A 16,050-nucleotide genomic window follows, 5' to 3' on the forward strand; every position below is an offset into this window, starting at 1 on the left:
TAAAAAGACCAAAAAAAAACCCCAAATTTCACCATTTTAAAAATATCAAAAGGCTTTCTGTATTGAAAATTGTAAGCCAATACATCACAATCAAACAGGAACCAGAGCCAATTGAGATTTGAGCGCTTTAAGACCTCAGGGAGTGTGTTCTGAGCAGTCTTCTATCAAACCTTCAGAGTCCACAGAGGTGTTTCAAATGTTTTAACATTTACTTCAAATTTATTTTTCAAATGTATAAGCATTATGGGAAAAATACAGTAATTTCAAAGTTCATTCTCACCTGTTAACATGAGAACAAATACACGCTTGTCTGTACATTTGGGGCAGATTTGGCATAATAAGCCTTCTATCTCTTCTCTTTAACTGACCAATATCACTTGACTGGAAGGAGAACTGTTAAAAAAAATACCATTTGCAATTACCTATCTACATGTTATAGGAAAAAGACCTATCAGTCATCTATTAGCTCTCCATCTCAAATTTCTGGGTTACTCAAAACTGCTTTATTTACTGTGTTTATTATACATTTCAACTTAAGCATATTTCTATAAACAAAAGCCTTTCATTCATTGTACATGTGACAGTCTTAGGATTTTGGCTTTTTTTTTAAGTTTGCTTACAGAGTTTGAAAATCATTGTCCTTGGAGCCTGTGTAAGGAGGTGGGGATCCCTGCCAGTCTTGGTGAGGTCAAAGCTGCCTCCAGCACTCATCACACCCTCTGGGAGTTGAAGGGACGGAGGCAGGAAGAGTTCAAAGTTCTAGTTTTTGGCCCCACCCTCAGTCTCTTTCCTCTGAGGAGGTGACATTTTCATATGGTTTAAGAAGTAGGATGGATTGGGAGTTTGGGGTTAGTAGACAAAAACTATCATATTTAGAGTGGATAAGCGATGAGGTCCTGCTTATATATATACATGCATGACTGGGTCACTTTGCTGTACAGCAGAAATTGACAGAACCTTGTACATCAACTATACTTTAATAAATTTAAAAAAAGAACAAAATGCAATTCTTGATGACACAGTGAAGACACAGGCTACCTGCACAGGAAATTCTTAAACTCTTAACCATTAACTATTAATTATTAAGCTATTAACTACTAAAATTATCACACATCCTGTCCAGGCTAAGTAAGTGACCCCAAGGTCACAGCTGGGATTTGGAGTGAGGAATACCTTGCCCCCGGCCCCACCTCTTCCTATGATACATGGGGATTTGCAAACATCTGGCAGTGCCTGCTGGACTATAGGGAAGCACGGAGCAAGCAGACTAGGCAATCTCAAGTCCAAGCCTGAGAGAAAGGAGATTCCCTCCCTGCTTCCCTGGCTATTGGAGGGCGCCTGGAGGAAGGAGGAAAGAGGAAAGATGGATGGTTCAGATCTGCCTTGTCTCTAGATTAGCCCATGTTTGGTCCAGGGGTTTGCTGCTAGAGCTCCTAATACAGAACATTCATTTGGCTGGAGTTTCCCTTTCACACGGATCCTTGGAGAACCAAACCAGGCAGAGGCAGGAGGTTTAAAATACCACCTGCCTCTTCCCAGTCACTTTCCAAGCAACATGTTTAGGGTGGATGGTTAGCTGGATGGTGATGTGACACCTCATGGTCGCCCACGAGCATCCTCCCTAGAAAACGCTGAAGTGGGGGTTCAGCTGGGAAAACAAGTTCAGGACAAGCATCCCTCCATACTGTCCTCTGCACAAGATCCTGGCTGCTACTGCTGGAACTTGGCATCTTCTTGACCACTGGCACCTAAACTTATGCTTAAGTCAGGCCTTTTTTTTCTTTTCTAATAAAAAAAGCATCACTGATCTCCAATAGCTACATGCTGGGTTGACTCATCCGCCACCGCTGTTTTTCCAACATCAACAAAGCTACTATAATTACATAAATCACGAGTCACTGTCCCCTCAATGTGCTTTGTTGTCTCCTATCTCTCTTGGTGGATAGGAAACTCCAAAATTGACCTAACTTCACTAAGAGATCCTGGAAACTTTATTTCACGCATGAGAAACCCAGGGCCCTGGAAGACTGTGGCTTGTTCAAGGTCACCCAGCTAAACACAGCAGAGCTGGGGACACACTTCTGAGTCCCCAGCTCTTTCAGATTCAGCTCTCTGTTGTTTTATTTTCTTATTGTGTGTCTATTCTTATCAGCACTTGGTTGGGGAGGCTGTCCTGCAATGACTCATCGAGGCCAGGGAACGGTAAAGAACAATAGTGGGTGGACCTCCTTGGCCATTTCATGTGACTGCACCTTGTAGGTGACACTGATGAAATATCGCAAAGTCAGAAATGTCAACCTAGAGGGAAGATAGCAACGCCAACCCTGGGAGCCTGTCTGGTCCAATAGCTGATATTCCCCAGATGATAAAGTCGTACTAATTGAAAGCCACTGCCTTTTGAAAATATAAAACTTTTATCCCATATATCATATTATTTCAAATTCCTGACTCCATACAGCTTTAGGAGAAAGACTTGATTCTTCTCAATTTACTTTGGCTTTAAAAAGCTTGACCTTTATGAACTTAAATATTTCGTTTTCTGTTTCAAAGGCAGAAACTTTGTTTACTAAATGTAAATCAAAACCTCCAATTCCTCTAAAAGTAAATGGAGAAAAACTGTTTCCCAAGTTGAGAAGCATCATTGCTATTAATATATTCAATAATTTTTTATGTGAATAACTGTATCAGTAGCTACATTCTCTTTTTGTCTTCTGCTTCAGCAAACAGTCAGCCCTATCTTGAGATCAACAGGAATCATTGTAAGATGTGTATTCTTTTTAAAAAAAATTATTAAAGTATAATCGATTTACAATGTTGTGTTAATTTCTGCTGTACAGCAAAGTGACTCAGTTATATATAGTCTTTTCTTTTTCATATTCTTTTCCATTATGGTTTATCACAGGATACTGAATATAGTTCCCTATACCATACAGTAGGAAGACAAGAATTCTTTATGTAAACAATACCCACCCATTGCACTTATTTTGAAGACTTAAAAAGAAAATGTTGGTGGATCATGAGTCATCATCTCTTTGCTGTCACTATCTTCCAATTTCCTACAAAGTGGGAAAATATCTTCCTTGAAATTAAACTGGAGGTGATAAAGCATGGTGGTTAAGAACATGGGCTATCTCTCCAGAGCATAGCACAGAGCCGGTGCTCGACAAATGTTTATTGAATGAATGAGTGAAATCAGATGGAAATCGATTCCACTACTTCCTAGATATGGAGTAATAACAGTATCCTACATTTGTTGAGAATTAATTATGTGCCAGTTATTGATAGCATTTTACACGGAGTAATTAACTCATGCAATCCTCTTGTGGACTCCAAGTTGGCCACCACTGTCCTTCCCTTTTTAAAGTTAGAACTACTGGATGGCAGGGTGTTTGGTCAAGTCGCTTAACTTCTCCAAACCTTAGTTTGGAGTGGTATTTCTCAGATTAAATCCTGGGAGGTGCTAGAGTTCCTGTCGTGGCTTAGCAGGTTAAGGACCTGATGTTGTCTTTCTGAGGATGCGGGTGTGATCCCTGGCCTCGATTAGTGGGTTAAGCATCCAGAGTTGCAAGCTGTGGCATGGGTCTCAGATGTGGCTCAGATCCTGAGTTGCTGTGGCTGTGGTGTAGGCCAGCAGCTGCAGCTTGGATTTGACCCCTGGCCTGGGAACTTCTATATGCTGCAGGTGCAGCCATAAAAAGACAAAAAATTATTCTGGGAATTGCTAAAATAACTGTGTTGGGGAGAAGGGATTTTAGTCATCTTAATTAAAGAACTGGAAAAATTTGAAATTAGGATTAAAATTGTGAGAGAATTGTGAGAGGCCGAAGGGAAAGATTAGCTACTATAGCTTCAATATGCTAAGTTTACACCCAGTTCTTTCCTCCCTTAGAAGCATGGGGCATATTTGCCCTGAATCATGAAAAAGTTAAATTCTTTTACGGACTGCGTTTACCTACCAGCCTACCTTCAATTGGACCAAAACACCTGGATTTTTTTCCCCTTTGAAAAACAGGCAAACACAGAATTTGAAGGTCTTAGAAGTCAAAAATATATGTGTGTATCAGACACAACTTGAAGCTATGACCTGAATACCACGTGTGAATCTGACCATAAGATCACAGCAGTAGAAGAACCCATTTAAAAAGAGCAAGTGGGAGTTCCCATCGTGGATCAGCGGAAACCAATCTGACTAGCATTCATGAGGATGCAGGTTCGATCCCTGGCCTTGCTCAGTGGGTCAAGGACCCAGCATTGCCAAGAGCTATGGTACAGGTTGCAGACGAGGCTCAGATCCTGTGTTGCTGTGGCTGTGGTGTAGGTCAGCAGCTCCGATTGGACCCCTAGCCTAGGAACCTCCATATGCCATGGGTACAGCCCTAAAAAGCCAAATAAATAAATCAATAAAAAGAACATGTGACTCATTCTGTGCTACGAACATACATTTGGGAAACCTGTTTTCCTTCTTTCTGTTTGTGAAATATTCTAGTCATACTTTTTTTTTTTTTTTTTTTTTTGTCTTTTTGCTATTTCTTTGGGCCGCTCCCTCGGCATATGGAGGTTCCCAGGCTAGGGGTCCAATCGGAGCTGTAGCCACCGGCCTATGCCAGAGCCACAGCAACGCAGGATCCGAGCCGCGTTTGCAACCTACACCACAGCTCACGGCAACGCTGGATCGTCAACCCACTGAGCAAGGGCAGGGACCAAACCCGCAACCTCATGGTTCCTAGTCAGATTCATTAACCACTGCGCCACGACGGGAACTCCTAGTCATACATTTTTAAAAAAATCAGTTCTACCTGCACTTCAGCAGAGAAGTCCTAGTTTTAGTTGCAACTGCTAAATTACCCAGTAATCTGCCTCCTCATCTGCTTGAAACCTCAAGGACATTGACCTGACAGGATGACACACAGAACAGGTTCCTATCACTAAATTCCAACGGGTGAGTACTCTCAAGTAGTGAGCCTCTGTCACAATAGCCCCTGGCCCAGAGAACTTGCAATGGAACTGTTTCCAAAAGGATTTACAAGGATGGTTGATCCACAAAGGATAGCCACAGTGGACTTGTTCTGGAAGGATAGGATTCCCACCTGTCACAGGTGTCATGACCAATCCCCTGCCTGCCAGCACCATGAAGTACTCAGCAGGGTGCAAGAGGCACCAACAGGGACAAGGGGCAGGTGGCCCGTGTCCAGACTTGGTCTCTGCCTCTCACCGGCTCTAGCTGTGTGTTCTTTGGGCAAGTTACTTTCTGTCTCTGAAATGGGGTTGGTAATAGTCACTTCTGATCACAGAGGTACTGTTCGAATTAAATGCCCTGGCATAAAAAGTATTGAACAGTGCCTGGCATATCAGGAGTACTTGATATTATTATTTAATAATAATATATCAAATACAAAGCCAGTTGCCTTTTCTGCTGGCCCCAGAGGACTTTATCCAGTTACGTGAGTTTGAGGGGACCCTCTTCTCTCTTCTTTCTGTCAGTGATCCTCTGCTGGCTTCAAGGACACAGTACCACCTCCAGGCATCCAGAGCCTCCAAGGGGCCTGGTGTGACACTTCCAGAACAAGGACCTAGAGTAAGCCCACCCACTCCTCTGAGCCCTCTGCTCAAAGTTATTACAATGCTCAAGCCACACAGGTGACAGTGCTCTGTACACAGGAAAGCACCTGTGCAAATTAGGAATGTGCTGCTTCTAGGTCCCCCCAGACCTGCCACCAGATACCATCTCTGGGACCCCAGGCGCCTGGGCTCAGAGGCTCAGGTCCCAGGCCCACAGAAAAAGACCAAGTCCAGAATTTGGTCTGGCTTGATTTTTTTAGTATTATTCTCTTGCTTTGTTTTTTCTTTTCTTTTTTTTCTTTTCTTTGCTTTTTATGGCTGCACCTATGGCATATAGAAGTTCCCAGGCTAGTTTGAGTTGGAGCTGCAGCTGCCAGCCTATACCATAGCCACAGCAACATTGGAGCCAAAACCCACTGAGAAAGGCCAGGGATCAAATTTGCATCCTCCCAAAACTACCTCGGGTCCTTAACCTGATCCACAAAAGGAACTCCATTCTTGCTTTGTTTTTAAAAGCCTGAACAGCTTATGCTAAAAAGCTTACACAAAGTGTTAGTACTGCTAAGGAGGCAGTGACTCCACTGGGTAAGAAGGAGCAAGCATTTTAGAAAGGCCATCAAGTGAAGGAAGATATTGCTGATTCATATATAACTGAGAAACAGACAATAAAATGCTGTGGGAAGAGGGGTGAGAAATCATTTATAGGAGACCAAATATAGCGATCAATTATTAAAATTTTCTTTTCTAGGTAATCTAGGCAATGTTTCATTCGATTCTCTGAAGTGGTTACTGACCTCCCAGATGGGCTGGAACATAAGGACAACTTAATTCCTGGCTCCAAGGGAAGTTAATAACCTCTCCTTCTTGGTGTGCCAGAAAACCACAGCTCTAACTAGGAACCTAAGTCTTTGATAACAGCCATCAGCAGAAACAGCCAGAATATTGATTAAGAATAATAGCTTCTCTCAGATGGTTTCAGCCATCTCTGTAGGAAGGGGAGCAGAAAGTCATCCTAGCCCATTCGGTCAACAGCCAGGCAGGTTTTACCAAGGAGGAGAAAGGACAGAAGGAAGCAGACTGCTTTGGAGGTGTTGGGCTTTCACATTTTGGAAGGTGATTAAGTACCAACAGGTGGAGGAGACAGAGTGTCAAGACAGCATGATAAATGGCCTTGGTAATTTGATAGGGATTGCACTGAATCTGTAGATTGCCTTGGGTAGTATAGTCATTTTGATAATATTGACTCTTCAAATCCAAGAGCATGGTATATCTTTCTACCTATTTGTGTCATCTTTGATTTCTTTCATCAGTGTCTTAACAGTTTTCAGAGTACAGGTCTTTTGTCTCTTTAGGTGGGTTTACTCCGAGATATTTTATTCTTTTGGATGTGATAGTAAACGGGATTGCTTCCTTAATTTCTCTTTCTGATCTTTCATTGTTAGTATATGGATATGCAGTTGATTTCTGTGTATTAATTTTGTATCCTGTGACTTTGCCAAATTCATTGATGAGCTCTAACAGTTTCGTGGTAGAGTCTTTAGGATTCTCTAGGTATAGTATCATGTCATCTGCAAATAGTGATAGCAACAGTCATCAAAACCATATGGTACTGGCACAAAGACAGAAATATAGATCAGTGGAACAGAATAGAAAGCCCAGAATTCAACCCACGCACCCACAGCCAACCAATCTATGACAAAGGAGGCAAGAATATACTATGGAGAAAAGACAGCCTGTTCACTACGTGGTGCTGGGAAAACTGGACAGCCACATGGAAAAGAATGAAATTAGAACACTTCCTAACACCATACACAAAAATAAACTCCAAATGGATTAAGGACCTAGATATAAGACCAGATACTATAAAACTCTTAGAGGAAAACATAGGCCACTCTCCAACATAGACGATAGCAACATCTTCTCAGATCCACCTCTTAGAGTAATGACAGTAAAAACAAAAACAAACAAATGTGATTTAATTAAACTTAAAAGTTTCTGCACAGCAAAGGAAACCCTAAACAAAACAAAAAGACAACCCACAGAATGGGAGAAAATATTCACAAATGAATCGACCTACAAGGGATTCATCTCCAAAATTTATAAACACCTCCTACAGCTCAATATCAAAAAAACCCCAACCCTATCAAAAAATGGGCAGAAGATCTAAACAGACAGTTCTCCAAAGAAGACATCCAGATGGCTAAAAAACACATAAAAAGATGCTCAACATCACTCGTTATTAGAGAAATGCAAATCAAAACCACTATGAGGTACCACCTTACACCAGCCAGAATGGCCATCATCAAAAAGTCTACAAAAAATGAGTGCTGGAGAGGGTGTGGAGAAAAAGGAACCCTATGACACTGTTGGTCCCACCAGTGTAATTACCAACAGTGTTATAGGTACAACCACTGTGGAAAACAGTGTGGACATTCCTCAGAAAACTAAAAATAGAACTACCATTTGACCCAGAAATCCCACTCCTGGGCATCTATCCAGAGAAAACCATGACTCAAAAAGACACATGTACTCCAATGTTCATGGCAGCACTATTTTCAATAGCCAAGACATGGAAACAACCTAAATGTCCATTGACAGAGGAGTGGATCAAGAAGATGTGGTACATATACACAATGGAATATTACTCAGCCATTAAAAAGAATGAAATACCGGCATTTTTAGCAACATGGATGGACCTAGAAACTATCATGCTAAGTGAAGTCAGTCAAACGAGACACCAAGATCAAATGCTATCACTTACATGTGGAATCTGAAAAAAGGAGAGAATGAACTTTGCTGAACAGATACTGACCCACAGACTTTGAAAAACTTAATGGTTTCTAAAGGAGACAGGTTGCGGGGTGGGGGGACGTGCTGGGGGTATGGGACGGAAATACTATGAAACTGAATTGTGATGATCACTGTACAACTATAAATAAATTCATTGAATAATAAAAATAAATAAAATTAAAAAAAGAAAAGAAAGGAGGATAAACATCAGCTGGGAAAAGCGTGTGTACCTGCAAGGTCTGCTCTCATCATGCAATCTTACACCTTCTGGTTCCCAGGTCCTGTCCATAGGTGACAAAGAGATGCAAGCAATCAGGAATGGCTAATTGTTGTCTCAAAAGGCCACACTCATCCCACAGACAGGTTGTTATTTTAAGAGCTTCGCTTCCAAAGTTTTTTTATTTTGTTTTGTTTCTGTGTTTTTTGCTTTTTCTTTTCTTTTTTTTTGCTTTTTAGGGCCATACCTGTGGCATATGGAGGTTCCCAGGCTAGGGGTCTAATCGGAGCTGTAGCCACCAGCCTACGCCACAGCCATAGCAACACAGAATCCAAGCCACGTCTTCGACCTATACCACAGCTCACAGCAATGCTGGATCCTTAACCCACGGAGCAAGGCCAGGGATCGAACCTGTGTCCTCATGGATGCTAGTCAGATTCGTTAACCACTGAGCCATGATGGGAACTCCCTTAGTTGCCTAGACTTTAAAAGTGGGACATTTATTTAAAAATTTTTCATTTTCCCATTTCTCTTGGAAATTAAAATATCAGGCTATACGTGTCACAGTCTTGTGTGGCAATCAGAGATGGGACGTGTCCTTGATAGCTCACCCCAGACCTCGCTCTGTCCACTTCTGCCATTTAAGTAAGCAGCCTGGCCCCGAAGCCACTGGGGTCTGCAACCCAGCAATCAGATCTCTGTGACTTTATGAGTTAACCAAGAAAATCACTAGATATGTAGTATGTACTGATTGAAATAATTACTTTAAAAATACCGTGTAGCCAAGAGGGATAAACCAACAAGACCAGGACACCGTTTCCATTCTCAAGGAGCCTACAGTCATCTATATGGTAGGCAGACCCTCCTATAAATAACTGATTTGTTTGGATTGATGCCACACTGTGCAAGGTATATGTCATAAGACATCTGAAAATGCAGAGGAGGAGACAACTCTGCAAAAGAAGAGTCATGGAAGGTGACACAGATGAAGAGGCACTATGGACTCAGGAGGGCGGGAATCTTAAGAGTGAGAGAAGAAACAGGGAAGGCAGAGGAACTGCCTGTGAAAACAGAGTGAGGGGAACTTTCTCAAGAGCGGTGAGTGTGACCGAAGCGCTGGTTTGGCGAAGCTACATCAGAATAAGACCATGAAATTCCATAGGAACTTTATCCTATAGAGCCTATGGAAAGAATCCAAGATTGTTCACCGAAGGGTCTGATAGAATAAATGTTATTTAGGAAAATAACAGTAGTGGTCTGATGGAGGATGGATTACAGAGGCCAAATGACAAAAGTGAAGAGACCAGCTAGGGTCACTCGTAACAGTCCAGGTGACTGAGGGCCATGGACCAAGCAGTGGCTCTGGGTGGAAAGAAAGAGAGAGTTCAGAGGAGGTGAACGACCTGAGATTTCCTAGTTAAGATCTGCTGGACCAGGGTAGAAGGGGAGAGCAGGGCAAGGAGGCTGCTGCTCAGGTGTCCCCTGGCAAGAAGAGCAGAGGAGATGCTCTGATCATGAAGGGAGATGAGAAGGTGAAACAAGGCTGCGGGGGCGGAGGAGGGGGTGGAGATCTGGAGGATGAAATGACGAAATTGGCTTCAGGTCAGTGAACAAAAAGCTCGTGATTGGCAGTGGCAGCCAACTTCAGCTTAACCAGAGTTGGCAGTCTGTGGCTTGTGGGTAAAATTTGGGCCACTGCTTGTTTTTGTATGGCCCCCCAAGATGAGAACCGTTCTTATATTTTTTAAGCAGACGGAAAAAGAAAATCAAAAGAATGTTACATGACATGTAAAAATGACATGAAATTCAAATGTCCACGTCCATAAACAAAGTCTGATTGGAATACAGCCATGTTCATTCATTTGGTTTTTGCCCCAGTTTCCACAGAGACTCTCTGCCCGCCAAGCCTATACCGTCTACACCCATACAGAAAATGTGGGCTGACCACTGAATCTGGCTACTTGATTACATGCTCTGGAATTGTTTTCGTAGGTCCAAAACACTTAAATACTGACAATATCGTATTACCACACGTATAAAGGAAGCAAAGAGAGAGATGTAGATTTGAATAGAATTTAATATGCATCATGGTTTAACTTGTAATGTTAGTTTTGGATACATATTGCTGCTAGCATTTGGGGGCCATCATTAACTTCTAGCTCCCTCACCAAGGTAATTAAATAATGGTCATTTTTTTTTTTTTTTTGGTCTTTTTTGCAATTTCTTGGACCACTCCTGCAGCATATGGAGGTTCCCAGGCTAGGGGTTGAATCGGAGCTGTAACCACCAGCCTACGCCAGAGCCACTGCAATGCAGGATCCGAGCCGAGTCTGCGACCTACACTACAGCTCACAGCAACGCCAGATCCTTAACCCACTGAGCAAGGCCAGGGATCGAACCCGCAACCTCATGGTTCCTAGTCGGATTCATTAACCACTGAGCCACGACGGGAACTCCAATAATGGTCGATTTTAAAATAAACACTGAAGATCAAAGATATGGTACTGTCCCAAAGATCACCCTACACCAATGGCATTGTTTTCTTCTTCATACCGGCTGTTTAGAAATGAACTTTTAACACTATAAAAGTGAAAATCAGAAAGTTGCCATTGGGCATTTCCTTTTAATTATTCTCTGGGTTCTCTTGGCAAAACCATGAACATCACCCAAGTCCAACTTCCGTATTTAAATAAGGAAGTCTGCACTCTGTCAGATGCTGGAGCAGTTCCCCGTACAAGGCCATAGTCAGCTCTGTGGGGGCCACGAGGAATACAATATATAAAAAACCTACCCAAAAAAGGATTTTGAGTTTGGAAGTTTTGCATTAATTAAAGCAGAAAAATATTTTTGCAGGTTTAGAACAATACTATTTGCATATAGCTGTTAGCTTCTATTGGCAATTAAGGAAAAAAAAAGAAACAAGCAAAAAAAAAAAAAAAAAAAAAAAGGCAACATGCTTGAGGCCACTACATTGTTAAATAGGCTTGCTTGCTTTCTTTCTTTGACCAGATTTTTCAGTACTATCAATGATGTTAGAGAAATGTAGTTTTCAAGTCAAAGTGAAAGCCAATTTCCAACATGTCACCCAAATAAAGCAAACTTTAAAAAGCCTGAAATTAATGAAGTGAAACCAAAAGATAAAAAGTATGCTAATCTCAACAGACATCAAATAAGATACATACATTTTTAATCAGCAGTTTCTTCAAAAACCCAAGAAACAATCTTGTCTTTTTCCCTTGCTCTGCGATAAAGAAAGTTCTGGGCAATCTAGGGCTCTGATAACTTCCTTTTTCACCTTAAAGTAATGCTAGAACAATTTTACACAGAAGAGGATTGTTCGGTGGTAAGAAGGATGAAACTCTAACTTGGGAGTTCTGAGTTCCTACTGTAGAAAAGATCTTTAAAAATGTGCTCTGTCCTTCATCGGACAGGTAAAGACCATTGGTCCACTCTCCTGAAATACACTGGCCGTGCCCCCCCAAACACACAAGGCTGCAACAAACATCAGGTGCCGGGGAGGCAGACAGGTTGCTGCAAAAAATGTGGGCAGCAGTTGGATAGAGCAGGTAAGAGCAAAGATGGAGTTCCCGTCGTGGCTCAGTGGTTAACGAATCCGACTAGGAACCATGAGGTTGCGGGTTCGATCCCTGGCCTTGCTCAGTGGGTTAAGGATCTGGCGTTGCTGTGAGCTTCGGTGTAGGTCGCAGCCGCAGCTCAGATCCCACATTGCTGTGGCTGTGGTGTGGGCCAGTGGCTACAGCTCCGATTGGACCCCTAGCTTGGGAACCTCCATATGCCGCAGGAGCGGCCCTAGAAAAGGCAAAAAGACAAAAAAAAAAAAAAAGCAAAGAGACTCTGGGACCAGATTCCTGGGTCTAAGTGCTAAGTCAGCCAGGAAGTAGCTGCAGGACTGTAGCTGAGTAAATTACTTAATTTCCCTGTGCGTCTGTTTCTTATCAGTACGATGAGGACAGTAAGCAGTACTTTCCCCACAGGGTAGCTGTGTGACTGCTAGAAACAATTGTTTGATGAGCTTCCATGCTTGTAACTCTTAAACACATGAGAGGTGTGTCATTATTCTCATTTTATTGGCCCCAGCAATTTCATGTGGAACACGATTCAGTTAAAACAACCTAGACAAACCATTCTGGTGCTTTTCTCAGAGCAACTGAGGTTTTAAACGATGTATTATGTTCACCCCAACGATACTCTTGTAATTTGTTGCACAACAGCCTACAAATAGAACACAGGTATTGCAAGAAGGAATTGTGACATGTCAGATGGTTTCAGCACTCCAACATTTTTTTTTTCCGAGGCAAGCACAGTATTGCTGCAAATGTACATTAAGAACGATAATTAATTTTCCCCTCATTACTTTAGTCATTGATTTGTTAAAAAAACACATTTTAACTAAAAATAATCTGCTTTGGAAAATCTTCACCCTTGTGATAACTTTTAGAGAAAGTCTGTTTGGTTTCCAGATTAAAGCCTGGACAGCAACAACAAAATAGGCCTTTGAAAATTGATGTGTATCTGATCAAACATTCCTACCTCTGTGCCCAGACCAAAGGTAGAGCTCAGTTAACAATCTAAGCCTCCCTAATTTATAAGGGAAAGAACATGCTGGTTTAAGCCTTGAGGCTCTAAAAGAGCCAGTCTGAGTTCCATTTCAGGCAAATTGATCTGTAGGACTTTCAAAAAGCTAGAAAGTACCATGAGATTTTGCTATGGCCCCAAGAAGACAAATGCCTTGACAAGAGTGTCAACTATTTAAAAGTGGAAGCCCTCAGAGTTCCCGTTGTGGTGCAGTGGTTAGCAAATCTGACTAGGAACCATGAGGTTGCGGGTTTGATCCCTGGCCTTGCTCAGTGGGTTAAGGATCCGGTGTTGCCGTGAGCTGTGGTGTAGGTTGCAGACTCGGCTCGGATCCCATGTTGCTGTGGCTCTGGCATAGGCCAGTGACTACAGCTCCGATTCAACCCCTGGCCTGGGAACCTCCATATGCCTCGGGAAGCGGCCCTCAAAAAGGCAAAAGGACCAAAAGAAAAAAAAAAGTGGATGCCGTATTAATATCATCCTTAAATAAAAAGGACAAGGTGGGCTGCCAACACTATTTCAACTAGTTAAAGACAGACATGCTCCCTAATGCTGGATGTTGATTTCGGTTATATCTTCCCCCTTCTGACGTCACACAGCAGGAAGTAAGCACTCAATAAATGTTTGTTGAATGAATAAATGAACTCATATTCTCCGTCATGTCCACAGGGGACACAAGGATCATGAATGAGTTCTTAGCCTGCTAGTTTCTTAAAGTTTAAAATATTTTTATTGGAGTTTCCCATCAACTTGCTTCAAGGAAAAGAAATCTATATTCCAAAGAAAAATAATTGTGAATGCTAATGAACTTGGAGCAAGACATATAAAATGAGCCCCAAATATCTCTGGCAGAGAAGTGGTTGATAAAACAGAGCCCAGCACCTCTGGGGTGGAATCTTAAACTGACTGAGCTCTACTGCTGGTCTCTGCCTTATAACCAAGTGATTGCTGTGACTAGAAAGACTTTTGAGAAAAACAATTTTTGTTTTTCTGAGTTGCTGCCTAGAACGCCTACCATTTTACAGTATGATAACCCTACTTATATCCAGAATCTGGACATTTACGTAAGGACTTGAGTTTAGGATGCCGACCAGAAGTTCCTACTTTTCTTGTCCCAGCGCACTTTTAAAAATAACCACTTAGCGCTGGGCCCAAGAAAAGTTAGGGACCTTCACCCCAACCACTTTATAAGTATAGGCAGCCCTCATCCTTATCCTTATCCAGGATGTGGAGCCTGCAAATACCGAGGGGGGCTGTATCCATCATACGATGTCATTTTCTATCAGGGATTGAAGCATCCACAGAATTTGAAATTTGTGGGGGGGTCCTGGAACCCATCCCCCAGTGATTCTCAGGAATGACTGTCACAGATGCTTGTTACCTGGCTCTGTGTCTCCTGCTCGCTGGTGACCTGAGATGGAAAACTACCCTTCTCCTGGCTCATTGTACCCTCTTGATTCTGGAATGTGTAAATGATTAATCTCATGGCTGTCCTTCCTTTGTATGGGTAGAGTGAAACCGTGTCTTCCATCAAAACAACCTGTGAGTTTCACTTCCCCAAAGTGGAAGCTGGATGCTAAGGGAGCCAACGGCTCCTCTTGTTGGTGGGCTGTGCCTCCTCCTTCAGCTGGTCATGACCTGTATGTATATATTTAAACTGCACCCATGACATGTGCTAGCTCCTGGGCTAGGGATCAAACCTGCAGCACAGCAGCAACCCAAGCTGCTGTAGTGAAACACCAGGTCCTTAACCTGAGGCACCACAAGGGAACTCTGATTTGCATATTCTTATTCAGCAGCCAGCTGGGCTTCTCAGCTCCCTTGCTCTCTTCACAGACACAGCCACATCCAGGCAGTCCCGGCTAGGTGGCCTGCACAGGAGGGAAATTCCAGAGGCCCCAGGGGAAGCCAGAAGCAGCAGAAAGGCAACTCTGATGCTATCAGTTTAAAGCTGCCCAGCAATGCAATGAGTTATGTCAGAAAGTAGGAATTCCCTTCAGTGGAAATGTCCCAAAGCTGGGTGATTATCTTTTAGGGATGCTCTGAAGGTCTCTGCTTGAACAGGAATTTTTTTTTTTTTTTTTTTGTCTTTTTGCTATTTCTTTGGGCCACTCCCACAGCATATGGAGGTTCCCAGGCTAGGGGTCGAATCAGAGCTGTAGCTGCAGGCCTACGCCAGAGCCACGGCAAAGCGGGATCCTTAACCCACTGAGTGAGGCCAGGGATGGAACCAACAACCTCATGGTTCCTAGTCGGATTCGGTAACCACTGCGCCACGACGGGAACTCCGTGAACGGGAATTTTTAAGACTTCTTTTCCAACTGTTGCTTCTATATCTGTTCCTGCCCCCACCTCCCGTTAGCAGCAAATCTTAAACTACTTATTGAACCAAAATTAATTTATTATGGAACATGGTTTTTTACAGCAGTACTAAGATAAGTCCTCTGATAGCGAGTAAACCATATTTAACATCTGGCAAGTCTCTACACAATAAAATTTGATTAACTCAAACCTCCTCCTCCCAGCAAGCTCTTTGATGTAGGGATGTGCAAGTGTCCCCTGTGACTCTCATTTGGTTTGTTTTCTTCCTACCAGACTTGCCTGGGAGATCTCATTCCCAAGGCCTCCTTGAAGACCTAAACGGTAAGCACTGCCATATTCATATCTACAGTACAGATCTGCATTTCTGCATGCCTTCTGATACCTGCATGTGCATATGGCATACACTCAAGCTGCCCAGACCTGTACGCAGTTTCTCCTTCCTTCTGGTGTCAACCTCTGTCTCAAGCGCCATGCTTCCGGTGTTCCTGTCTTACTGGACCAAGACATGTCCTAGCTTTCTTAGCCACATCTAGTCCCTCAGCCTGTAGATTCCATCTCCCAACTGT

General features: G+C 42.7%; 1 protein-coding gene across 2 annotated transcripts in view; it reads right to left on the bottom strand.

The window, feature by feature from the left end:
• The window catches only part of PPM1H (protein phosphatase, Mg2+/Mn2+ dependent 1H), a 272,527-nt gene that overhangs the window by 170,419 nt on the left and 86,058 nt on the right, over window positions 1–16,050 (bottom strand). Inside the window, exon 1 of one of the 2 annotated variants that reach the window (XM_021091937.1) lies at window positions 281–816. The exons of the other annotated variant lie outside the window; for it this stretch is intronic. Coding sequence (XP_020947596.1) covers window positions 281–336 — 56 coding nt within the window. The 5' untranslated portion in view covers window positions 337–816. Of the gene's footprint in view, window positions 1–280; window positions 817–16,050 lie in introns of those variants that run through there. 2 annotated transcript variants of the gene reach the window in all.

The sequence above is a fragment of the Sus scrofa genome, chromosome 5 (assembly GCF_000003025.6).
Source record: "Sus scrofa isolate TJ Tabasco breed Duroc chromosome 5, Sscrofa11.1, whole genome shotgun sequence".
In the NCBI taxonomy this organism is placed as follows: Eukaryota; Metazoa; Chordata; class Mammalia; order Artiodactyla; family Suidae; genus Sus; species Sus scrofa.